We start from the raw sequence: 27,508 nt of genomic DNA, 5'->3' as shown, positions 1-27,508 counted from the left end.
CTCCGCCGCTCGGGGCGCGGCCCCGCGGCCTGCGCGCTCCTGGGCGGGGGATGTTGTGATGGAGAAGCCGCGGCGGAGCCCGAGCCCTGCAGCCTGAGCCACCTCCGCCACCTGGGCCTAGGGCCTCGCCGCGCAGGTAGGAGCTGCCCCGGCCGGGGGCCAGCCTGGCAGGCGGATCCCGACCCCTGCCGTCCAAGGGCCCTGCAAGCCCCTTCCCCGTGGCGACCCAGCTCCCCGGCCAGGCCCCAGCTCCCCTTCCCCGGGCCGCCCTCCCACGGCGCGCCTTCAGATCACCCTCCTGCCCCCTTGGAGAGCCCACTCTGGTCCCCACACTGCACCCTCCCCTGATTTTGACCTCCCGCTCCTCCGGGATGACTAGGGGGCAAGGATCCGGGATGCGGAGCGAGGGGCGGTGGAGGGCGGGTGGGGGAGGGGAGGTCCAGGGCTGGGAAGGGGACGTGGGGTGGGCTGGGCTGGGGTGGGGCGGGAGGCTGGCCGAGTGGATTACCGCAGGAGTCTCAGGCCAGGGATCTGTCAAGCCGCATTCTGTGCCCGCGGCGACCGAGGGGTGTGCCCTGGGGCCTCGCTGTGTCCCTGCTCTGCCGGGAGGCCTAGCCTCGGCAGGAGCACTCTTGCAGTTTCCCACCTCCAGTCCCGAGGTTATTCTGAACAGATTCTCAATCTACTGTGTGCCTCTTGCATTCTGAGCCCCTCCAGCTGCAGTCCCAGCTCTCTCCACCCGTCAAAGCCAAAACCTTGTATATACTTTCTAACTTCCCATTCATTCTCAACGGACCACTCTTTGCGGTCCCTGACACCCCACGGAAACTGTCCACGCCAAGGTCACCTGAGACCTCCATGTAGCAAACTCCAGTAGAGACTTAACCTTTTACAAGTACTCGGTTGGTATGGGTCAGTTCACTCTCCTTGAAGCAGCTTCTCGGTGTCCCTCCTGGTCATTGTCTTCTGCTCCCCAGTCTCATTTGCTCTGCCCTCCTTCCTTTATAAACTGACGAAGCTCTTGGTTCTGTCCTGGGCTGTCTTCCCATTCTGCCACCTCTCCCTGGGTATTTTATTCACTCCCAAGTCTTCAAATTTCATATATATGTTGATGATGTCCCAATTTATCTATCTGGTCCAGACCTCTTTCCTGAAATCCATTCTCACATATCCAGCGCTCCTCTTGACATCTCTTGGGAAGTCCAACAGGAATTCCAAATCTGCAGATCCCAAGCTGTTTTACCTTCCCTGGTTCCTGTCTACTCTTCTTCCAACTCTCAGAAGTAGCTACTTTCTAATCATTTACCCTGGTTGGAATTCTGGGCAACATTCTATATTAACCTCTCTCCCTTATCCCTGTACATCTAATTTCACCAAGGTTCTGTCACACCTACATAAATATTTCTTAAATCCATTAATTCTACTCCATCCTCACTGCTCTCAAACTCACCCTAGACCACCACCCTTTTCCCTTGTCTTATCAATAGCATGCCCTCTTGCCCACCTTCCCTTAGCCATTCTCAGCACAGGACTCAAAGTGATCCTTGGGGAAAAAAATGCATCTGATATTTATTCACTCAGCAAATAGGATTTGAGCACTTAATATATATCATGTATATCCTAGACATTCTATGTACTGAAGATATAATTATGAGAAAGATAGACTGTTTTTGTCTCTTTGTGGCTGATACTCCAGGAGGAAAGTAAAATAAGAGTAACATTGTAAATGTAATAAATACCACACACACACAAAGATGTATGGTGCTTTGAGGGACACAAGGTAGGAAGGTAGGGTCAAGCAAGGCTTGTCTGAGAACTTGATGTTTGAACTAAGATCTAAAGGAGGAATCGGGTTCATTAGGATAAGAAGCCAGGAGGGAAATCATGTAGAAGGAGAGCATGCTACTTTTGAGGAATCAAAAGGAAGCCACTGAGGCTGGAAAGGAAGAGTAACCCATTCTGGGAGCAGGAGGGAGGAAGATGGGGACCACGCTTCACAGGACAATTTTGGCCATGCTGGGAATTTTGATCCTAAAGTCTTTGACCTTGGTTTAGATTGTTGATGGTAGTGGAGGTACAGAATAGGTGAGTTCAGAAGTTCTCCTCAGAGACTAAAGAATCAGTACCTGAGGACAGGTGGGGTACAGGGAGTGAGGAAGAAGGGTGTCTCCAGGATGGTACCCTTACTTCAAGTCTGCACAACAGTATAGATGGTCATGTCATTCCATGATCCCAGATCCTGAAAGAGGACCAGGTAAGGAAGAAATTCCAGTAAGTATTAGTTTGAGAGGCCTTTGAGATATCTAAATAGAATTGTTGAGTAGAAAGTTGCATGTATGGCCGGGCGTGGTGGCGCACGCTTGTAATCCCCGCGCTTGGGAGGCAGAGACAGGAGGATCGCGCTGGCTTAGAGACCCTGTTTCCAAAATGAAAATGTAAAAAAATAGGTCTGGGAGTGTAGCCCGGAGGCAGAAGGGCTTCCAGGAACCCCAGTACCACCAAAAAAAAAAAAAAAAAAAAAGAAAGTTGCATGTATGTGTGTGAAGTTCACACCAGGGATCTGAAATGGATATGTAAATTTGGAAGCGGCCAGTATACAGGTGGTAACCGAAACTGTGGGCATGAATGAATACCTGTATTGAATATAAGGTAAGAAAGAGAAAAGGAGCCAAGCATGGTGGTGCATGGGTGTAATCCCACTATTTGGGAGGCTGAGATGGGAGGCTCACAGGTTCAAAGTCAGCCTGAGCAATTTAGTGAGACTCTCAGCAACCTAGTGAGATCTTGTTTCAAAATAAAAAATAAAAAAAAGGGTTTAGTTCGAAGGTAGAATGCCCCAGAGTTCATTCCTCAGTACCAAGGGGAAATGAAAGAAAGAAAAGGGCATAAGAAGGAGCTGTGAGAAACTCAGCTTGTCATGATGGTAGCGGAAGATAAACCAGCAGAGGAATCTAAGACCCCAACAACAGTACCCAGAAGCATAGAAAGAAAACGCAGAGTGAGGAAGCCATGGATGCAGGTTCGATGAGGAGTTCTAATGAAAGTTAGAAGGGGTCAAATGCTGCTGAGAGTCCAACCAAACTGACCAGGCGTCCACTGGAATACTAACATAGGGACATGTTGACCTTTGCAAGAGTTGTTACTGAGTCATGCTGGGAACAGAGGCTGCATTAGCAAAGGTCGAGGAAGGTGGTGAGCTTGACTGGAGAACTCTGAAGAAGTTTGCCTGTGTGTGGGAGAAAAGAGGTAGATCAGTGAGTGGTGGTCCTGGAGGAGGGTCAGGTCAAGAGTGATTTTGTTTTTAAGTTGGCAGGTCACGGATCCCATTGAGAAGGAGAGGTTGATGATATAGAGAAAATGAATAAATGATGATATAAAATTCCTAGAAAGATGTACCAGGAAGAATTCAATTTAGAGTTGAAGCAGTTTTAGGAGGGAAGAAAGGCAAGGATTGGGGTGGAAGTTGGTAAGCTTGTGTGTTTGGAGGTGTTCCTCAACTAAGGGCTTCCCACTCCTCTGTTAACTGGGAGAGAAGATCATTTTGGGGGGAGTTGAAGAGTTGGTCCAAGAAGAGTTATGTTCTGGGCTCAGACAGGCTTCACTGATGTAAGTCTGGATAAGCTTCAGGCTTGGGTGGTATTTTGTTCTTCCCCCATTACAAGGCCCAATCATTTGTTCAGCAAATAGGGAATGCATATTGGTGCGAGGAGCTGTTCTAGATATTGGTATTGCACTGCATTGTAAGGATTTGTTCCTTGACTTTCCTCCCAGACTGTGAGCTCTGTACTATCTCTTTATTCTTCATAATTCTCTCCCATGCTTTCCAAAGTGCTGGGAATCTAGTAAGCTGTCAGGTTAGAAGAGCCCTGCCTTTGAGCAAGGTGCAGCTCCTACCACTGTGGTCTGATACTCATTATATAGGCTTGGTAGCCACACCTTTGAGTTCCTGCCCAGCTTCTTGCCTTGAATCAGAATCCATTTGGCTCTTTCCATCCATGGAGATGCTCCAGGCCTGAAAGCAAGACAAGAGGGGTTGGGTTGTGCTCCTTTTTGAAGAAATTGGGCAGCTGGTTATCTTTTTGACCTCAAAAAGTGGGATGATACTGGGCTCGGTGGCACGCATTTATAATCCCAGTACTTGGGAGGCTGAGACAGGAGAATTGCAGATTTGAGACTAGCACACAATAACTTAGCAAGACCCTGTTTCAAAATAAAAAAGGAATTGGGGTGTAGCTCAGTGGAAGTACACCTTGAGTTCAATCCCCAGTGCCACTAAATAAACAAATAGATAAATAAATAAGAGTGAGGTGGTAGTGACCATGCTGCCTTGGGCTGGATACCCAGGCTCCAGCATTTACAGCAGGCCTTCCCCGTTCCATCTCTAGTACTTTCTGCCCTGGTGACCAGATTGGCAGAGCTGCCCTGAAGCCCCTCTGGCTTTCCGCTGTCCCAGTCTCTGGGTATGCGCCCTTTTCAGAGCACGCTTCCCAGTGTGGAGGAGGTTGGTCTCACCTGACCTCTGAGGAACCCAGCTCCACACACCACTCCTCCAGGGAAGGGTTAGTCATCCCTGCGGTCCTCTGAGCTCGGCAGTCCTGGGGTCTCCCACCTCCTGAAAGTCATGGAGATGCTACTGTTGAACAGTCTTTGAGCCAGGCTGCTGGTTTACATGAATTTCCTCCACCCTTTTTTCCTGGATCTCAGCCTCACTTGCCCAGGACCCCTGTTCCATCTTAATTCCCTCTCAGGGCCCCTCTGTCATCCCCCAGGACCCTCCCAAAGGCTGCCTTTATCTATGCCCAGCCCATGGGGCCACACACGCTTTCTGGGTATCTGTTTCCAGCTGGTTCTGCGCTTCCTAGCTCCTCCAGCCTCGGTGTCTGCCCCTCCATCCTTCCTGCCCTTCCCTATGATGATGGCTCATTCTGGCAGATGGATGCAACACACTTGCCTTGGTCGTGGAAACACAAAGTTGAATAAGCCATGGTCTTAGGTATTCTGATATCATGCAGTACTGGGTGCTGTGGAACACAAAGGAGGGAATCATTGCTTGAAGGTGGACTGAGAACAGGAAAAAATGGTTCAAAGCTGTGACTGCTAAGCCAAGTATTGAAATACAAGGAGAGACAGGATTTTAGTCTGAGGGAGCAATGTAAACAAAGACGCGGGGCTTTGTTTGACATTTGTGACATGTTCCAGAACTTGCCATGGTTTATGTGGCTGGAGTCTAAGGTATGAAGGAGGCAGGAAGGGGGGCACCTAAAAGGTCATAGGGGTGGGCTCAAGGGGACTCTTGGGGTCCCGCTATTGAGCTCAGATCCTATCCTAAAGGCAGTGGTGAACCCTTTAATTTTTTTTTTTTTTTTTTTTTTTGCGGGTCTGGGGATGGAACCCATGGATATTCGACCTCCCAGCTACACCCCGCCACCTCGTTTTTTATTCTTTATTTTGAAACCGTGTTTCACTGAGTTGCAGAGGGCCTCACTAAGTAGCTGAGGCTGTCCACGAACCGCGATCCTCCCGTCTCAGCCTCCCGAATGCTGGGATTACAAGTGTGCACCACCATGCCCGGCTCCCTTTAATTTTTAAAACCAGGGAGTGACACAATCTGGTTTCCATTTTTGGAAGATTACTCTGGTTCTTGGGTGAAGGCAGAGCTGGATTCTTTCTTTCTTTCTTTCTTTCTTTTTTAATTATTCCAGTGACCATGAGTTTTTTCTTGGCCAGTTGGACCCCACCGAGCAGACTAACAGCTACACGTGAGGCAGGCACATTGACAGAAACCTTTCCCATTTACTTCATGATGCCTGCCTAGCATTGTGCCAGGATCTGAGGAGCTGGAAATAGTAGAAAGGCGAGCCATGGCTCCTGCCTCGGGACTGTGCGCCATACCTGCAGAGATGGGGGAGCCTTCCTCAGGCTGCCTTTACGCCTGTGCTCAGCGCAGGAGGCAGAACCAGGGCAGTGGGGAGTCAGGAAAAAGCTCTTTCAAGGAGAAACAGGGAGTCGGGGACCTCAGATAAGAAATGGGACAAAAAGCGCTGTAGAGTGGGAGGCGGAAAGAAAGCACTGTAGTGTGTGCTAGGTGGTCAGCGAGAGGAAACTGAGTTAAGAGTCAAGCAGGACGGGAGTGAGGCAGTCAGGAAGGAGGGTACTAGGTAGGGGCGAGCCAAGGAGGCTGCAGTGAGGGCTCAGGATGAGGGAGAGCTGGGCAGTGGTTGGTCAGGGAGAAAGAACTGGAAGATGGGGGCTGGTGGGGATCCCGGCAGGGCATGCTTTAGAGCAGCAATCAGAGAAGGAGAAGCAGCACAGTGGAAGGTCAGGGAGAGTGAGGAGGATGGGACGGGTCCTGAAGGTAGCCCCTGGGGGTGGAGGGACTTGGACCAGGGTAATGAGGTGAACAGTGAAGGGCTTAGGAGGAGGGCATCTGAGGGGGCAGGCTGCCATTCTGGAACAGCAGCTCCTCTCACCTGAAGGGCAGGTGGAGGTTGTTTGGGGCACCATGAGCCACTGCCGAGACACAGTTGCAGAGCTCAAGTGTTCTCTGACACTGGCAGAGGAGATGCTGTAGTGGGGCCTGGAGGAGATGGGAGGGCAGGCTTATGCGTTCCTTCAGCAAACATTCACTGAGTTCCTGCTCTGTGCTGGGACTGTGCTAGGTACTAGGCTTATTGTATTAGGTAACTTAAATCAAGAGTCGTGAGGAGATAATCATTACACAAAATAAACACTAGCCGGGCGTGGTGGCACATGCTTGTAATCCCCGTGCTTGGGAGGTGGAAACAGGAGGATCACGCAGGTTTGAAGCCAGCCGCGCTGGCTTAAGAGACCCTGTTTCCAATAAAAAAGTATAAAAATAGGTCTGGGAGTGTAGCCCGGAGGTAGAAGGGTTTCCAGGAACCCCGGTACCACCCCCCCAAAAAAAGATTAAAATAATAATAATAATAATAATAATAATAATAATAATAATAAACACTAAATTAGCCTGGGAAGAATGTGGGGTTGCTGGGGAGGAGAGAGAAAGCCTGCAACTTTAAAGTGGGTGCTCAGGGAAGGCTTCACTGAGGAGGTGACATATAGGTAAAGATCTGAAGGCTCGAGGGTCCACATAAAGGCTCCTATATAATGCCCCAGGCATGGGGCATTATAATGGCTGGCAGGGGGACTGGTTCTTAAGGTAAGAGACTTCATAGAAACAGTCACCAAAATGTAGCTTCAACTGGTCACAGGGGATATGAATTAGAGCTGAAGGCCCTTCCTCTGTGGGCCCTGGAGGGTGAGCTCTGCACCAACTTGCTTCTGTTTGCACAGTCTGTAGTATAATGAGGACTTGGGCTGGTTGAGCTCAGTGATTTATCATGTTACAGACACAGCCTGGGGAGCTCACAGTGAAGGGTGCACTACAGCAGTAGGAGGGGAGGGTCATCAGTGCCCAGTGTCCAAAGCACAGCGGCCAGTCCCATGCCAGCTGTGGTCCTGGCACTGTAAGCCCCAGTTGGATGTGCCGGGGCAGGGATGCTGGGGATGCACAGAGCGCCCTTGTACTGAGGCTCTGCTGGCGGCGGTGAGGGCAGGGCAGGCGCTGGCTATGCTCTCCCAGAATGCTCTGGGCTGGGGAATGTGGGGACAGGGTGGGCTGCAGACATGGGCCTGGCCTGTGATGGGGTGATGGTGTGGGACAGAAGCTGGGCTCGGCCATTCTGATGGGAAAATAGCTCACTGGACATGGAGCAGTGATGCTGGTCTACTGAGTGTGGAGAGATGAGAGACAGGGCACAGGCCTGGGGCGGAAGCAGGGATCTACTGTCCTGATCAGAGGCTCAGCATGGTCTTCCCTCCCCACCCCACAGGACCTTCCAAGGCCATGTCTGTCCCATCGTCACTGAGTCAGTCGGCCATTAATGCCAACAGCCACGGAGGCCCGGCCCTGAGCCTGCCCCTGCCCCTGCACGCTGCCCACAACCAGCTGCTCAACGCCAAGCTGCAAGCCACAGCTGTGGGACCCAAGGACCTGCGCAGTGCCATGGGGGAGGGCGGCGGGCCTGAGCCAGGCCCTGCCAATGCCAAGTGGCTAAAGGAGGGCCAGAACCAGCTCCGGCGCGCTGCCACAGCCCACCGTGACCAGAACCGCAACGTGACCTTGACCCTGGCGGAGGAGGCCAACCAAGAGCCCGAAATGGCACCCTTGGGCCCCAAAGGCCTGATGCATCTATACTCAGAGCTGGAGCTCTCGGCCCACAACGCGGCCAACCGAGGGCTCCGAGGACCCGGCCTCATCATCAGCACCCAAGAGCAGGGGCCAGACGAGGGAGAGGAGAAGGCAGCAGGGGAGGCCGAGGAGGATGATGAAGATGAGGATGAGGAGGAAGAGGAGGACTTGTCTTCTCCCCCAGGGCTGCCTGAGCCTCCGGAGAGTGTGGAGGTCCCTGCAGGGCCCCAGGCCCTTACAGACGGCCCCCGGGAACACAGCAAGAGTGCCAGCCTCCTGTTTGGCATGCGGAACAGTGCAGCCAGTGACGAGGACTCTAGCTGGGCCACCTTATCCCAGGGCAGCCCCTCCTATGGCTCCCCGGAGGACACAGGTACCTTGCCGAGCGTGGCGTGAGAGTGTGGGAGGGCTGGGGATCAGAAGTCAGGCTTCTCCATGCAGTGGCCAGGCCCAGCCTGGACGTGAGTTGCAGAGTCTGTGTCCTCAGTCCACAGCAGGCCATGAGCAAACTCTCATCCAGAGAGCGCGGTGACATTTGGTAGATCTGTCCATCAGGCGTGACATGAGGGATGGCCGTATTGGTTATGCTTGCTGCCAGCGTTGATACCTGAACTGGCCAGTTCATTGGGCACTTACTAGATAACCGGCCCTTTGCTCAGCATTATTGCACTTTATACTCACAATGATGCTGGAAGTAGATGCTATTATGATACCATCTTACAAATGATGAAAATGATGATGCTATTATGATACCATCTTACATCTACAAACCTGTGATCCTCCTGTCTCAGCCTCCCAAGTACTGTGATTACAAGCGTGCCCTACCTTGCCCGGCTAGTTTAGCAGCTTTCTGAAGGTCCCAAACAGTCTGGAATCACAACAGCACTGAGATCTATACCCAGTCTGAGTCCAGGCCTGAGCTCTAAGTTACGCTGCCACCACTGCTCAGAGCATGAGGCACTGGGGTGCTCTTGGGACAGTCGGCCCTGTTTTAACAGGCCAGGCCTGGAGGGAGCAATGAGCACCTCTCCACAGAGGTCTGTTTAGAAAAACTGAGGATGTTTTCTGCCTATGATTCACATTCCTCGGGTAGAATACCATAGGACCAGTGCAAGGATACACAGTTTTGTCAGGAATAGGAAATTGACTAAAAGTGAGGGAACAAAGGAAGAATAAATATGTGCCTCTTTGTGGGAAGAGGGGATTGATATTAGCACTATAAGGACTGATAATTAAATGTGTCCCCTGTAAATAAGTTGAGTCTCCACATTTCCTACTGTTTCACAGAGACACAGACAGCTGAGGTGCAAAGAGCAGAGATGATAGGCTATAGCAAGAGGGTCACACGTTTGAGGCAAGCCTGGGCAGCTGTGCAAGTCCCTTTCTCAAGATAAAGAGTGAAAAAGGCCGTAGCTCAGTGACAAGCATCTCTGGTTTCAATGCCCAGTACCTCCTTCCCCCTGCCAAAAAAAAGAAAGAAAAAAGAAAAATAAATAAATAAAAAGCAGTGAAAGAAAGAAACAACAACAACAACAAAATAGGGCTGGGGGGTAGAGCTCTGCTGGCTTAATCTCTAGTAATGCAAAAAAAAAAAAAAAAGATTAGGGGACCAGGCATGGTGATATGATATGTGCCTTGTAATCCAGCTACTTGAGAAGCTAAGGCAGGAGGTTCACAAGTTTGAGGCCAACCTGGGCAACTTAGTAAGATCCCCCAATTTTTAAGCCAGGTGTGGTGGCATATGCCTGCACTTTCCAAACTTGGGACAGAAGGATCACAGGTTTGAGACCAATCTCAGCACTTAGCAAGACTCTGTTTCAAAAAAAAGAATTAAAGTGGGCTGGGGGTGTAGCTCAAAGGTAGAGAGCTTATCTAACATGTGCAAGCAAGGTCCTGGGTTCCATCCCTAGTGCTACAAATAATAACAATAAAAATAGGAAAGCTTCTCCTCCTCACTAGCAGTGGACTTCATACCTGGACTCCAACTGCAGGTTCTTGGCAGGGAGCATGTGGTTCAGATAAGCCTAGAGCTGCCCATCTTTCCTTTTTTATTTTTTATTTTTGACACTACTGGGGATGGAATCCAGGGGCATTCTACCTCTGAGCTACATCCCCAGCCCTATTTCTTATTATTTATTTTGAAACAGAGTCTCATTGAATTTCTGAGGGCCTCACTAAGTAGCTGAGGCTGTCCTCAAACCTGCAGCAATCTTCCTGTCTCAGCCTCCCAAATGCTATGATTACAAGCGTGGCCACCATGCCTGGCTTTGTACCTTCCCTTTTTGAAAAATTTATTATGAATATTTTGAAACATATACAAAAGCAGAGATAATAGAATAGTGAACCTGATTTACCCATAACCCACTTCCAATAATTAATAATACACAGTGAATCCTGCTACATCTATATTCTCACCTACTTCTTTTTTTTTTTTTTTTTTGGTGGTACTGGGGTTCCTGGAAGCCCTTCTACCTCCGGGCTACACTCCCAGACCTATTTTATATTTTTTGAAACAGGGTCTCTTACGCCAGCGCGGCTGGCTTCGAACCTGCGCGATCCTCCTGTCTCTGCCTCCCAAGCGCGGGGATTACAAGCGTGCGCCACCATGCCCGGCATTCTCACCTACTTCTAAACCCAATCTACATTATTTTGAAGCAAATACTTTCATCTGCAGGCATTTATGCATGCATTTCTACAAGAAAAAAAAACTCAAAAAACAAAACAAAACAAAAAAACCCACAGCATACAAACAAAAATTGAATAATTCCTCTTTTTTTTTTTTTTTTTTTTTTCTTTTTGTTACTGGGAATTGAACCCAGGGATATTCCATCTCCAAGTTACACCATCGGCCCTTTTTTTTTTTTTTTTTTTTCCAGGTCTGGGGATGGAACCCAGGGGCATTCAACCTCCGAGCTACATCTCCTGCCCTATTTTTTATTCTTTATTTTGAAACCGGGTCTCACTGAGTTGCAAAGAGCCTCACTAAGTAGCTGAGGCTGTCCGCAAACCACGATCATCCGGTCTCAGCCTCCCAAATGCTGGGATTACAAGCGTGCGCCACCACGCCCGGCTACGGCCCTTTTTATTTTTAAAAAATAATCGTTTTTTGTGGTGTTGGGGTTTGAACCTAGGGGCATTCTACCTCTGAGCTACACCCCCAAACTGAATTTTTATTCTTTACTTTGAAACAGGGTCTCACTAAGTTGTGGAGGACCTCACTAAGTATCTGAGACTGGCCACGAACCCGGAACCTCCTGTCTCAGCCTCCCAAGTACTGGGATTACAAGCGTGCGCCACCATGCCTGACTCTAAAAAATAATAAATTTAATTAATTAATTAATTAATTAATTTATTTATTTATTTATTTATTTTGGTGGTACTGGGGATGGAACCCTTCTACCTCCGGGCTACACTCCCAGACCTATTTTTACATTTTTTAAATTTGGAAACAGGGTCTCTTAAGCCAGCGAGGCTGGCTTCGAACCTACACGATCCTCCTGTCTCCGCCTCCCAAGCGCGGGGACTACAAGTGTGCCCCACCATGCCCAGCTAAATTTTAAATTTTGGAACAGGATTTCATTAAGTTGCTGAGGGTCGTGTTAAATTGCTAAGACCGGTCTTGAACCTGCCATCCTCCTGTCTCAACCTCCCAAGTAGTAGGATTCCAGGTATGCACCACCAGGACCAGTGGAGAGTTCCTTAGTATCAAATATCCAATCAATATTTATATTTTCGAGGTATCTGATAAATGTCCCTGACTTTTTAAAAGTTTGGGCTATGTAGCGGGGCATGGTAGTGCATACCTGGAATTCCAGTACTTGGGAGGCTGAGATAGGAGGATCACAGGTTCACAGCCAGTCTCAGCTACTTAGGCTTTCCACAACTTAGTGAGACCCTGTTTCAAAATAAAAGAATAATAAATAGTGCTAGGGGTGTATCTCAGATGTAGAATACCCCTGGGTTCAATACCCAGCAAAACACACACACTGGGGATTAAACCCAGGGGTGCTGCCCCACTGAGATACATCTACAGCTAGCCTCTCTTATTAGTTTTGAGACAGGATCTCACAAAGTTGTCCACACTGGCCTTGAATGTGTGACCCTCTTGCCTCAGCCTCCCGAGTAGTTGTGATTACAAGCACGTAGCACCGTGACAGTGCCTCCACCCCTTTAAAGGAACAGCCTCTACTTCACTGCAGCTGGTTATTTTTAGGGTTGGGGAAAATGTAGTCTCAGTGGAGCCAGTTCAAGGGAAACTGAAAGTTAGATAGCGATGTAAGATACCCCACTTTCTGAATGTTAGTAATTAATTCTGTTTTTTCAAAGGCACTGCGCAGGCCATGTAAAACCTACCTGAGGCTTGCATCAGTCTGCAGGTTGCAGGTGGCTAGCAGCGACCCTAGGGGCGCGAGTCACTGGCCACCGGGAGGCCTGGCTGCTTAGCGGCTCCTGGAGTGGTCACTGGAGGCCACTCTCTGAACCTCTGGGAGTGGAAGGGTGGAAATTAACTGGGAGGGGTGTGCTGGCACAGCCGGTGTCCAGGAATCTTTGGAGCATGCATGGCGTAGACTTAGTAATGAGGGTAGAGGTGTGGAGCCAGTCCTGGCAAGGGGCTGAGTCACTGTTTACTCTCTTGTGACTATGATGCTGTGGCCATGGGAGCCACAGAGGGTTGAGTTCCTGCAGGAATGGGGCCGGGACTGAGCACATATTATTTTTTCCTTCCCGTCCCAGGGTCTCCACAGGGTTGTTGATTGAAAGCCTAAATGCCTGCCTGAGTTAAATGAGTGAATGATGAATCAGAGAACTTCACTACCTGTTTTGGGTCTGTACTTGTGGAGACCTTGTCCTACATGCTAGGTATGGATACTACAGGGGAAAGATATTCTTACCGTCTTAGCGCTCACAGTCTATTGGGGAGGTAGGAGTAGACAGTTATAATCAGCTTGGTGAGCTGGGGCGGGAGGCAGTGTAGGAGTAATCCCTCACCTGCCTGTGTGTGTGATGGGGGAGAGGGGACTGGACCGGTTTTGAGAAGTGACCTCTACACGTATGTCTGCAGGAGGAGGAGATGCCAGCTAGGTGAAGAGGGAGAGGCAAGAGGCTGAGCTTGGAAGAAGATAAGGGACTCCTCCCAAACAGAGATAAGGGCTGGGGGCCAGAGATAGGGCCCAGAAGCAGACAGGGTCTCATACAGTGCATAAAACCTGTGAATGAATTTGAATTTGGATTTTATCCTGAGGGCAATAAGAAAACAATTAGGAATATTAAGCTGGAGATTCGCTTGATTAGTTAATGTTTCATAAGAATCATTCAGGCTGTAGTGCAGCCAGATTGTGGAGACTAGAGAGGAAGATGGAGACCAGTTATGAGGCTGTTGCAATGACCCCCTGGGTGAAAGAACCCGAGTAATAGTCTGGACAGTGGGAGCGATACGTGATGGAGAGAAGGGGAGTGCTTTAAATGAATCACTGATATTTGAGCAAATGAGTGCACCTGGCTTAGCTGCTAAGGCGTCTGTGGATGAATGAATGAAGAAATAAAGGAAGGAATGATACATGAACGTTTGGATTCATGCACGAGTGCCTGCACGCACTGATGCAGGAAAGCGTACATTCTGGAATAAACGTGCGTGTAGAAGCAACGGCCCAAGTGGGCTGGGCTTGGAGGGAGATGCGCCAGGTTCCAGAAGGGCCTCCCAGATGGTCAAGCGGGGAGAAGCTGCCCCTCCAGGACAGATCGGAAGGATGAAGCTCTTTGAAGCAGGAGGGCCTGGGCTGACAGGATGGCAGATGGATTGGTGTGTGTGACTCGGGAGATAGTGAACTGGCCCCCAGATTCCAGAAGTGTCTGACTGACCCTCCTGAAGCAGGCTGTGGCTGTGGGGGGCGGAGCCCTGGGCGCTGGTGTTCCTGGAAGGTTGTAGCAAAAGAGCCCTGAGGGCAACGTGGAGGGTCTCTGGGGAAGAGCAGGCATCCGCTGCAGCTCAGCTGAGTGTCAGGGCCTGACTTGGGGAAGCGGGAGCTGGAGAGGCAGTGATCACTGCCTAGAAGGTGAATGGACAAGGAGAGCCCCTCCTCCTGCGTGAGCTCACCTCATTTGCAAGCTGAGGATGGGGAGGCACCTTGCCAGAATAACTCACCTCAGGTGTGCAGACACCTTGCTGTGACCACGCCCACCCCCAGCCCCGCGGCGACTGGTTGCCCAGCATCCTGGGTCTTGAGACTGCCTGTCCCTCAGCGCTGCCTCTTGGACCAGTCAGGATTCCTCGTTTCCTTGGTAACGGGAAGCACGTCAGCAGTCTGGGCGCTCCCAGCCGGTCCTGGTGCTGCGGTTGCCGAGGAGACGCAGCAGCCTAGCTGGGCCCTGGCAGGTGAGGGGGGTGGTGCTGGGAAGCCCCAAGCCCTGCCTCCAGCTAGGGCCTGGGCCCTCAAGGACCACCCTTGGGTTCAAACTGTGGGACAGGTTGTAGGCAGCAGCAGGATCCCCGAGGACCTTGAAGCCACACCCTATTTATGCTGAGAGCTACTGGCTCTGCAGGGCCCTAGGTGGCTGGGGTATTCCCTGGAGGCTGAGCCTCCTGGTGTTCCTAAGACTGGGTTTGACTGTGGCATTGAGGTGACTGCTGGAGGGTGGGATGGAGATTCAGGACTGGGGAAGGGTAGCCAGGGTAAGGAAGAAGAGGTGTGAGCTGGAAGGGCTGGGGTCTCATGAGTCCCCCTTCCTCTTCCTGTCCCCACCCCAAAGAGGTTCCCTGGTGTGGTGGTCTTGGCCCCTCCCTAGAGAGCTCCAGGCGGGGGCGGATCTTGCCTGGCAGACGCTCTGCCCTGGTGAGAAAGAGGTGGGATGAGCTTTTCTCTGCAGCCCAGCACCAGGCTGTGAGCCCAGCTGGCAGGGCTGGAGGGGCTGTGAGGAGGGAGGGTGGAGCCGGAGGGGCTGGGAATGAGCGCCATGTTCTCCCAGGACTTCTTCCTGGCCATTATCCTGCAGGACAGCAGCCCAGGTGAGGGGCAGCATGGGGCTGGGCACGATGGGGACGGGGCTGGCACAGACAGCCGAGGTGGAAGGCCCGGGAGCTGGTGCCAGGGATGGAGTGGTGTAGGTCTGCTGGTGAGGCAGGGCTGGCTGTCACAGGCGTGTGGTGTGTGTATGTGCATGCCATGTTTGCCTGCATCTATATGTGGCTGGGTCTGTGCAGACGTGGCAGGACCTAACCTATGTTGTGTGTCTGAGTGTGTGTCTTTCCCTGTGTGTGGTACCCACACACGTGTTGGAGGCGGTGGTGGTGTGCTATTGGCATACTTATGTGGCAAGGGATGGGATATTTGTACACACCTCTACACAAGTGTATGGCTGGAGTTGGTGTGTTTGCCCCTAGACATGCGTGTGCACCTGTATATGATACTCGCTGTCCGTGCTGGCATTTTCTGTGTGTTGCACAGGTATGTGGTCAGGCTTGTATATATTGTGTGTCTGCACACACATGTATATGTGCAGGAGCTGGCAAGTGTGTGTACCTTTTTGTCCCCTGAGCCATGGATGTGTATGATGTAGGAGAGGAGGTTAACCAGGGTCACCCAGCCTCTAGCGCTCCTGTCCATCTTTTCTCTTTGCTCTCCTCCTCCCCTCCATGTGGCCACGTTAGGCAGCAGCAGGGCGCAGGAGGAGACCTGAGCCTTGTTCCTTGTCGGTGGCCCCCCACGGCCCCCCACGAGGTGACTCCAGACTGTAGGCTCTCAAAGGAAGCAGGGACCATGCTGCGCTCCAGTCCTTCTGACTGCTTCTGAACCAGGGAGGCTTGGAGGGGATTGGGCATGGGGGTTTGATGTCTGCTTGTGGGATGGGTTGACCCTCACCAAGCACCCCACCTGGCAGATTCCTTCTGGAACCCCAACGCCTTCGAGACGGATTCCGACCTGCCGGCTGGATGGATGAGGGTCCAGGACACCTCAGGGACCTACTACTGGCACATCCCAACAGGGACCACCCAGTGGGAGCCCCCTGGCCAGGTCTCTCCCTCACAGGGAAGCAGCCCCCAAGAAGAGTCCCAGGTGAGGCTCACTGGCTTGGCCTTTCTTGGCCAGGGTGGAGGGGATGTGTGGTGGGGGGGGTGAAGCACACTCACTTTCCCAACCCTCTTCCCAGCTCACCTGGACAGGTTTTGCCCACGGAGAAGGCTTTGAGGATGGAGAGTTTTGGAAGGTGGGTGAGGGGACCTGCCTCACCATGGGGATAGCTGGGTAAGGTGCATAATTTTGGTCCTGATTCCCCAAACCCTTTTCTAAGGATGAACCCAGTGAGGAGGCCCCGATGGAACTGGGAGTGAAGGACCCCGAGGAGGGGCCATTGCCCTTCCCAGCTCAGAGCCTCAGGTGAGCCACCGGATGCAGTGGGCTAGCAGTGGGATGGATCTACCTATTTTGGGCCTTGGGACAGCTCCATATATGGGGGCACAGTGTCAAATGTTACCATCTGCCTCCAGCCCAGAGCCATTGCCCCAAGAGGAGGAGAAGCTGACTCCACGGAATGCCAGCCCAGGGATCAAGGTTTGTCCAAGACCAGCCCCCACTGTGCAGCCTGCGACCCCTGTGCATAGGACAAGCCCTCATGCTATGCTCTGGGGGTGTCTCTGGTCTTAGTGAAGCCCCCAGGTCCTGTGTCTGAGCTGGAGGCTCTTCTGATTTAATTCAGCCAGCCAGGTGGCCTGCTCAGGGTCCCTGCCAGGCTTGGCTTAGATGCTTCTTTGTACCAGCAGGGGTCTCCTCTGAGATCTCCCCGGCTGTATCCTGTCTGGGGAGCTCTCAGTCTTAGTTCAGAACATGGTAGGTACAACCTACCATGTTGTACGTCAGTAACTCCTCTGTGTCCTGTGCCCAAGGCACCTCCGGTTTCAGCTCAGACCCTCTGCCCCACGCCCCTCCCTTATGTCTGGCAGTGTTTCGCCGTGCGCTCCCTCGGCTGGGTGGAGATGACGGAGGAGGAGCTGGCCCCGGGACGCAGCAGCGTGGCCGTCAACAATTGCATCCGTCAGCTCTCCTATCACAAAAATAATCTGCACGACCCCATGTCTGGGGGCTGGGGGGAGGTGAGGGCCTGACCCAGGCATTGCTGGTGCTGTGGGAGTGTGCGGAATTGTGAAAGATGGGAGGTCTGACTTATCCAAGAGAGGGCTAGGGGAGGAGGCTTAGCCTACCCAAGTGGCAGCCCTATGGGATGGATGAGACCTGAGGCTGGGACCATGGGGGATGGCTGCCTGACAGTGAAGGGAATGATGGAGTTATGGGAGAGAGGACTTGTGACCTCTAGTAGAGCGAGAAGCAGGGGGGTGGCCTGACACTGAAGCAAGCACCCACCCCCACCCCACAGCTGTGACTAGGGTCCCCTCAGCTGGATGTGGCAGAGATCAGCCACCTCCCCAGCTGGGGCACCACTGAGTGCCTCATTTCTGGGTCTGCAGGGAAAGGATTTGCTGCTGCAGCTGGAGGATGAGACGCTAAAGCTGGTGGAACCTCAGAGCCAGGCGCTGCTGCACACCCAGCCCATCGTCAGCATCCGTGTGTGGGGCGTCGGGCGGGACAGTGGAAGGTGGGAGCAGGGCTCAGGACTCTCAGGTGGGGGCTCATGCAGCAGTCAGTGTCCCCGCCCCCTAACTCTCTTCTTTGCCTCTCTTGTGCTGCCGGACCCAGAGAGAGGTACTATGCCTGTCTTCCTTGACCACGCCCCCTCCCGCACCTGGACCAGACTCCTAGAAGTGCCCACTGCTCCTCTGTTCTCCTGCCCCTTCCCGCCCGCTATGCTCCACTGTTTCCTCCGCATGCTTGCCTGTGTCTCCCCCCTCCAGAAGGCAGGACCTACAGGACACCTTCTGAGGGCAGAAATCCTGGAGGAGCTGTGGGATGCGGGCAAGCTCGGCACTCCATGGCTCCAGGAGACACTGAGTCCCCTCCCCCAACAGGGACTTTGCCTACGTAGCTCGCGATAAGCTGACCCAGATGCTCAAGTGCCACGTGTTCCGCTGTGAGGCACCTGCCAAGAACATCGCCACCAGCCTGCATGAGATCTGCTCTAAGGCACGGCCCCCCACTTCCTGGACTAGCTGCCACCTTTGCTCTTGAAGGGTGCGGGTGGAGTCCCTGAGGGGGCACGGGGCCCCAAGGCCATGAGGCGCTAACAGACACCCCCTCGCTGTCCCCTCCATTCCTTCCTTCCTTCCTCAGATCATGGCCGAACGGCGCAATGCTCGCTGCCTAGTAAACGGACTCTCCCTGGACCACTCTAAGCTTGTGGATGTCCCTTTCCAAGGTTAGTGTCCCCACTCCTCCAGGCCCAGCTCTGCTTTGTGGGCAGAGGTGGGGCAACCAAAGAAGAGACCGGAGCTCTTGAACAGACATGAGAGAAAAATGAGCCGATGGAGTCTGGAGACCTTGGATCACATAAGTAGAGGGACGTCAGTTAAAGGGAGGCTTGTTAATGTGGCTAGCGAACATCCAGCTTATGCCCTGGTATGGGAGACAAGGGATAAGTAGGCTCTGCCATCACATGTGATCCTCCTCTTCTTCCTGCAGTGGAATTCCCAGCACCTAAGAATGAATTGGTACAGAAGTTCCAAGTGTATTACCTGGGGAACGTGCCTGTTGCTAAACCTGTTGGTATGTTGCCCCGTCACCCAGGAACCACCACCTCAATCCTCAGCCCTCACCCCCTGCCTTCTCGTGATTGTTGTACGGGACCTTCCTCATGCTCCGTGTCTCCTGCTCTTTAAAACGCATCCCACCCTCGTGTCCTGCCCACAGCCGCAGTCGGCAGGTCTTCAGTGTGCACCTGCATGTATCTGGGCTGAGCCAGGTGTGGAGGGAGATCCTGCTGCCGCACCCCATGGAAAAGCTTTGGTGGGCTTGGGAGGCAGGGGTCAATGACTGGAAATACAGGCAGCAGCCTGGGTGTGGGCTCAGGATTACAGCACCAACTGTGGGCCGTGAGCATCCAGAGAGGGGAGCAGTGAGCTTCGTTGGCACAGGCTTCATTGTTGTAAAGTGCTTCCTGAGACTATGTCATTCAATTCTTGAAGTCCTATGGGGCTGGGGTTATGATAATATCTGTTTATAGGTAAGGAGCTGAAGATAGAGACTGTTTTCATAATACCTACAATTTATTTGTTCTTCCACTTAAATTCTTTTTGAAGCCTTCAATGGGCCAGGCCCTGTATTAAGTACAGGGAGAACAATGGCTGTAGTCCTGCTCGCATGGAATTTGCAGGCTACCTTAGAAAAACCAGGAATTAAGCTGGGCGTGATGGCGCATCCCAGCACTTGGGAGGCTGAGACAGGAGGATTGCACAGGTTCAAAGGCAGCCTCAGCTACTTAGTGAGGCTCTCAGCAACTTAGTGAGACCCTGTTTCCAAATATAATATAAAATAGGCACGGGAGTATAGCCTGGAGGTAGAAAGCCCCTGGGTTCCACCCCCAGTACCACACACACAAAATAATTTAGGAATTAAATAATCACACAGTCGTGTGGTAGTGGTGTGTGCTTGCAATCCCGGCATTTAGGGGACTGAGACAGGAGGATTGTGGTTTGAGGGCAGCCTCAGCTCCTTAGTGAGGCCCTTTGAAACTCAGTAAGACCCTGTTTCAAAATAAAGACTAAGCCGGGCATGGTAGCTCATGCTTGTAATTCCAGCATTTGGGAGGCTGAGACAGGAGGATGGCGGTCCGAGGACAGCCTCAGCTACTACCTCAGCTCCTACTTAGTGAGTCCCTTTGCAACCCAATCAGACCCTGTTTCAAAATAAAGAATAAAAAGTAGCTTGAAGGTAGAATGCCCCTTGGTTCCATGCCCACTACTGCAAAAAATTAATAAATTAATAAAAAATAATAAATTAATAAAAAAATAGGGCTGGAGGTGTAGCTTGGAGGTAGAATGCTGAGTTCCATCCCCAGTACCAGAAAAAAAAAAAAATCACACAAAGGAATATGTAATGACAAATTGAGTCATTCATAGAAAGAAAGCAGCAAAATGTTACAGAGGAACTTGGGATCTTCATCTATCTTGAGGGATCAGAAAAGACTCCCCTGTGAAAGCAACATTTGAACCGAAATAAAGAATATAATAAACTTGGCACATGGCGCACATTTGTAATCTCAGTATTTGGGAGGCTGAGGTGGGAGGATCACAGGTTCGAGACTAACCTCAGCAACTTAGGGAGACTTTCAGCAACCTAGCAAGACCCTGTTTCAAACAAAAAGTTAAAAAGCTGGAAGTGTAGCTAGCTTGGAAGTAGAATGCCCCTGGGTTCGATCCCCAGAAACACACACACACACACACACACGCACGCACACGCACACGCACACGCACACACACACACGATAGAATCTAATGTAGTAAAGTGGGGTGGAGGTGGGTGAGATAGGAAAGATCATTCCAGGAAGAATAATACTGTGAGGGAAGGTCCAGAGTGCTGAGCAGGTGGAGAGAGGTACAGGGAGCTCCGTTAGGAGGATCCTGCAGAAGTCTTAGTAACTGGAGTATCTCGCACAACCTTGGAGTTGAAGAGGAGTGTGTGGTTTCTTTCTTTTTTATTTTTATTTTTATTTTATTTTATTTTATTTTATTTTTTGTAGTACTGGGGATTAAACCCAGGGGCATTCTACCTCTAAGTTTACACCCCTACCCCTATTTTTTCATTCTTTTTAATTTTGAAACAAGGTCTCACTAAGTTGTGGAGAGCTTCACTAAGTAGCTGGGGCTGGCCACAAACCTGGGATCCTCCTGTCTCAGCCTCCCAAGTACTGGGATTACAAGCATGCACCAATATGCCCAGCTAAGTATATGGTTTCAAGAGCTGCTTAGACAATTAAAATCAACAGGCCTTGGTGACAGAAGCATTCAGGATGACTCCTGGATCCCTGGCTTTGAATCTAACTGGATAGCAGTGCCATTCCCTAAAGATGCTGGAGAGGCCAGTTTGGGGGGTGGAGATCGTGAGTTCAGCTTTAGACTTGCTGAGTTTGAGGTGCCTTTGGGGAAACTGAGCAGCAAATGCAAGTTGGCAGCCAGATTCTCAGGCCTGGAGCTGAGGTTAAAGGTCCGGGCAGGAGTTAGAGCTGTGGGCATCACTGGGTTGTACAGGTCGTCAGGCAGTCATGAGGGTGGTGCTGATTGACCCCAGAAAGGGGACACAGTGAACTGAGAAGGCCTAGCCTTGCTGCACTCCAACCTTTAATGGATAGGTGGGAGGATGGCACTTCCCAGGATAGCGAGAGCAAGGGGAGGCGGGAGGAAGGAAGGAAAGAGGCTGCTTCAGGGAGTTCCAGGTGTCAGGCAGTGGCATGGGGAAGAACTCAACACACATTTGGTGAATTAATAAGGAGGTGAAGGAGTGAGTGAATGAGGCTTGACTCAGATCACAAAGGCAGAAATGGTAACCCTAGGACTCAGACCTTTGCATCTGTTCTCTGCTCTTACCTCCAAACTGTGTTGTGCATTCAAAGAGGAAACCCTAGCGAGGCGTGGTGGCGCACGCTTGTAATCCCAGTACAGTGGGAAGCTGAGACAAGAGGATTGCAGGTTCAAAGCCAGCCTCTACAATTAGGCGAAGCTCTCAGTAACCTAGTGAGACCCTGTTTCTCAATAAGATATAAAATCAGGCGGGGAGTGTACCTTGGAGGTAGAATGCCTCTGGGTTGAGTCCTCAGTATACCCAAAACACAGCAACAAAAGAAGAGGTAACCCTTCTTTGAAAAGGTGGGTATTAGGGTTTCGAAGGAAGGCTTGGGTTTGCAGAAAGGCATTCCAGTTGGATCCATTACCCAAGGCTTGGAGCCAGAGGTGGGAATAGCACGCCCAGGAGCAGAAAGTGGCTCTGCAACCCCTCTGGCTGTGCTTTAGCTCTCTCCTCCTTCTCACCCCCGCTTCAAAGCCCTCCCTGGCTCTGCCAGTGAATAGCCCCACTCCTGTGTTTGCTGTTTTCCATCTGCCCCTTTACACAGGCCCTGAAATACTAGACCAACCCTGCAACGCTCAGCTGCCTCTTTCAGCTGGGTGGGTCTGCTCTGGCTAGGCCAAGGTGTTTGGGATCCGTGGTTTCTAAGCTCACTTCCTGCGTTGTCAGTACTCCCTTACTTACTTATTTATTTTTGTTTATATTGTTCTGGAGATTGAACCCAGGGGCATTCTGCCTTTTAGCTACATCTCTAGTCCTTTTTATTTTATTATTTGGAAATAGGGTCTTACTAAGTTGCTGATGGCCTAAGTTATTGACGGCCTCACTAAGTTGCTGAGGCTGGCTTTGAACCTGTGATCTTCCTGTCTCAGCCTCCTAAGTGCTGGAATTACAGATGTGTGTCACTATGCCTGGCTTAATACTTTATTTATTTATTTATTTATTTATTTATTTATTTATTTATTTATTTATGTGTTTGTTTGTTTGTTTGCCATACTGGGGATTGAACCTAGGGGCATTCGACCTCTGAGCTACACCCCCAGCTCTATTTTTTTTTTTTTTTGGTGGTACTGGGGGTGGAACTCAGAGGCCTTCTACCTCCGGGCTATACTCCCAGACCTTTTTTATATTTTATTTGGAAACAGGATCTCACTAAGTTGCTGAGAGCCTCACTAAGTAGCTGAGGCTGGCTTCGAACCTGTGCAACCCTCCTGTCTCAGCCTCCCAAGCATGGGGATTACAAGCGTGCGCCACCACGCCCGGCCCCAGCTCTATTTTTATTCTTTCTTTTGAAACAGGGTCTCACTGAGTTGCAGAGGGCCTCACTAAGTATCTAAGCCTGGCTGTAAATCTATAATCCTCCTGTCTCAGCCTCCCAAGTACTGCAAGTACTTGGATTGCTAGTGTACACTACCACACCCAGCTTAACACTCCCTTTATAGCCTTTTTTTTTTTTTTTTTGGTGGTCATGGGGATGGAACCCAGGGGCATTTTACTTTAGAGCTACACCCCCAGCCCCATTTTTTTATTCTTTATTTTGAAACAGGTCTAAGTTACAAAGGGCCTCACTAAGTAGCTGAGGCTGGCCACTAACCTGAATCTGGATCCTCCTGTCTCAGGCTCCCAAGTATTGGGAAATCAAGTGTGCACAATCACACCTGGCTTATACCCTCCCTTTTTAACAGTGTCCTCTGTTGAAGCTGAAATATTCATTCATTTGTCTCCTTACATTCTTCTTTCATTGAGAAAGTGATTAATGATTACCTGATTTGTACCAGGCACTATTCTGGGTCTGGGCATACATTAATGAACAAAATTGACAAAGATCCCTGCCTTTAAGCAGCTTACATTCTTGCAAGGAAAGATAGACAATAAAACAAGTAAATTATATAATATGTTAGAAGGCAGCAACTGATAGGAATAAAAAACAAAAGGTCAGTGGGATAAGGAGGTCAGGAGTGTGAGGCTGGTGAGCAGGGTGTAGGTTTCAGTCTGAGTCCTTACCAGATCTGACAGCATTTTTCCAGACCACATTGTTTAATTGCTTTCTTTAATTTTCAATTTTTATTTATTTATTTTTAGTTCTGAGGATTGAGTCCAGGGGCTCAATAGCCCCAGCCCTTGTTATTTTTTATTTTTTTATTTTCAGACAGGTTCTCACTAAGTTGCCCAGGCTGGCCTCGAACTTGCCCTCCTGCCTCAGCCCCAAGTCCTTGAGCTCTCAGGCGTGGTCCACCATGCCCAGCCCTCTCAGTTATCTGCATATTCAGCAGTTTGACTTGGATGTCTCTTCCACCTCTTTGAGCTTGGAAGTTTTCCCATTGCCCTGGCCTAGAAGTGTTTTTTGAGGCTCCCTTGCGGTACAACCTGCCTGTCCACCCTTCCCCGTGTTGTCACCCTCCCATCTACTCTTGTGCTACTTGGCTTTACCAGTTCTGTGCATTTGACCATGCTGCCTTGAGGGTGACTTATTCATGCATTTGGAACTCCTTCCACAGATAAGCCCTGTGTCTGTGTCAGGACTGGAGACACAGAGATGAATTATAATTATTATTATTTTGCAATATTGGAGATTGAACCCAGGGGCATTCTACCTCCAAGCTAAACCTCCAGCCCTATTTTATATTATTTATTTTGAAACAGGGTCTCACTGAGTTGCAGAGGGCCTCACTAAATAGCTGGCTATGAATCTGTGATCCTCCTGTCTAAGCCTCCCAAATAATGGGATTACAAGTGTGCACCACCATGCCCAGGTAGAAATGAATTAAACATTGTCTCTGTTCTCAAGATTGCTACAGTCCAAGACTGGCATGGTAGTGTACATCTGTAATCCCAGCAACTCAGAGGATTGAGGCAGAATCACAAATTAGACGCCAGCCCGGGCAACTTAACAAGACCCTGTCTCAAAATAAAATAGTTCAGTGGTAGAATACTACCCTAGCATGTGCTAGGCCTTGGAGTCCACCCTTAGTAATACACGTGCATATGCACACACACGTGAGCGCACACACACACACTTTAAAAAAAAAAAAGGAGAGATGATCAGTTTGATGTGGAAAAAGGGTTTCTAGAAGTTATAAGATAATTATGGTAAGAGTTGTTACAGATTTGTCTTCTCCCTGCCCTGGAAAAGGCTTCCCAGCCAGGACCTGAGCATAAGAACTGGTGTCCTCAGTCAGCCAGGCAGAAGGCTCTCCAGACAGAGGCTGCTTCCTCAATCACAGTCTGTGTCCCCTGAGGGCATCCTCCTCTTGCTCTGTATTCCCCATCTGCCTTGTAAGCCATTTGCCAAGATTAGATGTTAATAAATACTACATAAATCATTTGAAGCTCAAGGGGCAGTAAAATCATGAGGCTTGACAGCTCAGATGAGGCCAGTTTTTGGAAGACTTGCCTGCTTAGGAGAGGAGTTTGGCCTTGATCCAGCCTGAGGTAAGATGAGCAAGGCCAACATGATGGGGGGTGGACTTTCAAGGAAGACCTTTGTCTTATGCTTTGTCCTCCGTCCACAAAGCGGCCACATGGTCTCCTCGTGGGATCCCAGAGGCACCCAAAGGACCCTAGGTCTGCCGTAGGCAAGAGGCATGTACCTTTTGTGCTGATACTGTATAAAACACACAGTAGAAATGCCAGGTGCAGCAGCGCATGCCTGTAATCCCAGAACTTGAGAAGTTGAAACAGGAGGATGACAGATTTGAGGCCAGCATCAGCAATTTAGTGACACCTGTTTCAAAATTAAAAAAAATAATGTTGGGGGTGTGGCTCAGAGAAAGCACCCTTGAGTTCAATCCCCAGTACAAGATTATGATGATGATGATGATGATGGACACGTAAACCACACTGCCAGCTCATGAGTATAGTGGTGGGGACTGGAGCACATACCTCTACCCAGATGTGTGCTTCTGGGTTGGCGCTCTGCTGTGTTTTAGCAAAAGCAAGGATGCATGAGCAGAAGTGTTTAAAAGTGGTTTGAAGTGGAGGAGACCGTGTGTTTTAAGGGAAAGATGATTTATTTAAAAGTCAAGGCTCCTTGACTTTTGGCCATTGAGCACCTCATGGAAAATTTTAGTAGCCAAGTGTGTTGCCACATGCCTATAATATCAGGATTTGGGAGACTGAGACAGTTTTGAGGCCAGCATGTGGTAACTTAGACCTAGTTTCAAAATAAAAAATAAAATGGGGCTGGAAGCATAGCTCAGAGGAGGAATAACCCTGAGCTCAGTCCACAGTACAACAAGAAAGAGAAAGGGAGGGAGGGAGGAATGGAGAGAGAGGGATTTTTTGAGTGGAACTAAGATTTTGAAAGACCTTCTCATTCTGAAAACTAAGAACATAGTAAAGAGGTAGGGGAAAGGCAGGTACTTATTCCTCTATGTAACTTGAGGCATATCTATTACCTGGACTCTATAAGCATCATTTTTTTTATCTTTAAAATGGTAATAAAATGTTGTGAGAGTATTGTGTTGGTATAAATGAGAAGATCCACTGTGATGACTTAGCACAATGTGACACTGAGTAACCACTCTCAAAGCCTGGGTCTGGGGAGGACTGGCCTGGGCGATGTGGGAGTCATTGTGGTGGCATGAAGCGGTTCAGTGTCTGGACATGGATGAGTGCAGAGAGAGCGAGGAATGGGGAGGGCAGAACACTTGGGGGCAAATCAGTTGAGTCTGGAGGTACAGACAGAGGCAGTGAGGAAAACCAAGACTAGGATTCAAGATAGAAGAAACCAGGAAGCTGGGCCTGGTGGCGCATGCCTGTAATCCCAGTAGTTGGGAGGCTGAGACAGAAGGATCCAGGTTTGCAGCCAGCCTCAGCTACTTACTGAGGCCCTTTGCAACTCATTGAGACCCTGTTTCAAAATAAAGAATAAAAAATAGAGCTGGGGGGATATAGCTCGGAGGTAGAATGCCCCTGAGTTTCATTCCCAGTACTGGAAAAAAAAAAAAAAAAAAAAAAAAGGAAAGAAAGAACCAGGAGAATATTATCATGAGATAGGAGTTAGTGCCAAGGAAGGGGTTCCTGACTAGCACTGCCCACAGGACCATAAGCTAGCGAAGTGGGGATGGAGCAAGAGCCCCGAGCTTGACTGGGCAGAGCTGGGTGCTCTGGGGTAGAGCTCACCCTGCCCTCAGGGCTGCCACGTTTTTGTCCATGTCTTCTAGGGGTGGACGTGATTAATGGGGCCCTGGAATCGGTCCTGTCTTCCAGCAGCCGTGAGCAGTGGACCCCGAGTCACGTGAGTGTGGCCCCTGCTACTCTCACCATCTTGCACCAGCAGGTAAAAAGCTGGGTTGGAAGGCCTGGTTGTGCCTTGCAGTGGGAGGGGAACCTAGCAGGGAGGGGAAGAGCTGCCAGTCGAGTGGATGTCTCCATGGAACACAGCGGGCTGGAGACTGGTTCTTTTTGACTGGAAGGCTCCTTCCCTGCAGACAGAGGCAGTGCTCGGGGAGTGCCGGGTGCGCTTCCTCTCCTTCCTGGCCGTGGGCAGGGACGTCCACACTTTTGCATTCATCATGGCTGCCGGCCCAGCCTCCTTCTGCTGCCACATGTTCTGGTGCGAACCCAACGCTGCCAGCCTCTCAGAGGCCGTGCAGGCTGCGTGCATGGTAAGCAGGCTGGGCAGTGGGTGGTAGCGCCATCCCCCGAGGGGCAGGCTGGAGTGACTTCACCATCTGCCTCTCTACAGCTCCGCTACCAGAAGTGTCTGGATGCCCGCTCCCAGACCTCCACCTCCTGCCTCCCAGCGCCCCCTGCAGAGTCCGTGGCCAGGCGTGTGGGGTGGACTGTCCGCAGGGGTGTTCAGTCGCTGTGGGGCTCCCTCAAACCCAAACGTCTGGGGGCCCAGACCCCATGA

At 50.7% G+C, this 27,508-nt stretch overlaps 1 protein-coding gene across 2 annotated transcripts; it reads left to right on the top strand.

Annotated features, from left to right (window-relative positions):
• On the top strand, positions 1–27,508 carry APBB1 (amyloid beta precursor protein binding family B member 1; the record flags this gene model as incomplete). Of its 2 annotated transcripts, XM_080718142.1 has the most annotated exons (14): positions 1–136; positions 7,851–8,582; positions 16,085–16,260; positions 16,355–16,411; positions 16,496–16,581; positions 16,692–16,755; positions 17,145–17,294; positions 17,667–17,794; positions 18,165–18,279; positions 18,427–18,511; positions 18,775–18,858; positions 26,817–26,932; positions 27,084–27,260; positions 27,341–27,508. In XM_080718142.1, 13 exons carry the CDS (start codon positions 7,865–7,867, stop codon positions 27,506–27,508), a joined length of 2,124 nt encoding a protein of 707 aa, XP_080574268.1. The 2 variants fall into 2 exon arrangements, with proteins under 2 accessions (XP_080574268.1, XP_080574269.1); XM_080718143.1 differs by lacking the exons at positions 1–136; positions 7,851–8,582 and adding an exon at positions 15,152–15,212.

The sequence above is a fragment of the Muscardinus avellanarius genome (assembly GCF_963383645.1).
Source record: "Muscardinus avellanarius genome assembly, chromosome: 1".
Lineage (NCBI taxonomy): Eukaryota > Metazoa > Chordata > Mammalia > Rodentia > Gliridae > Muscardinus > Muscardinus avellanarius.
The sequence above is the reverse complement of the archived record's forward strand: the minus strand, read 5'-3'. Positions and strand labels throughout refer to the sequence as shown.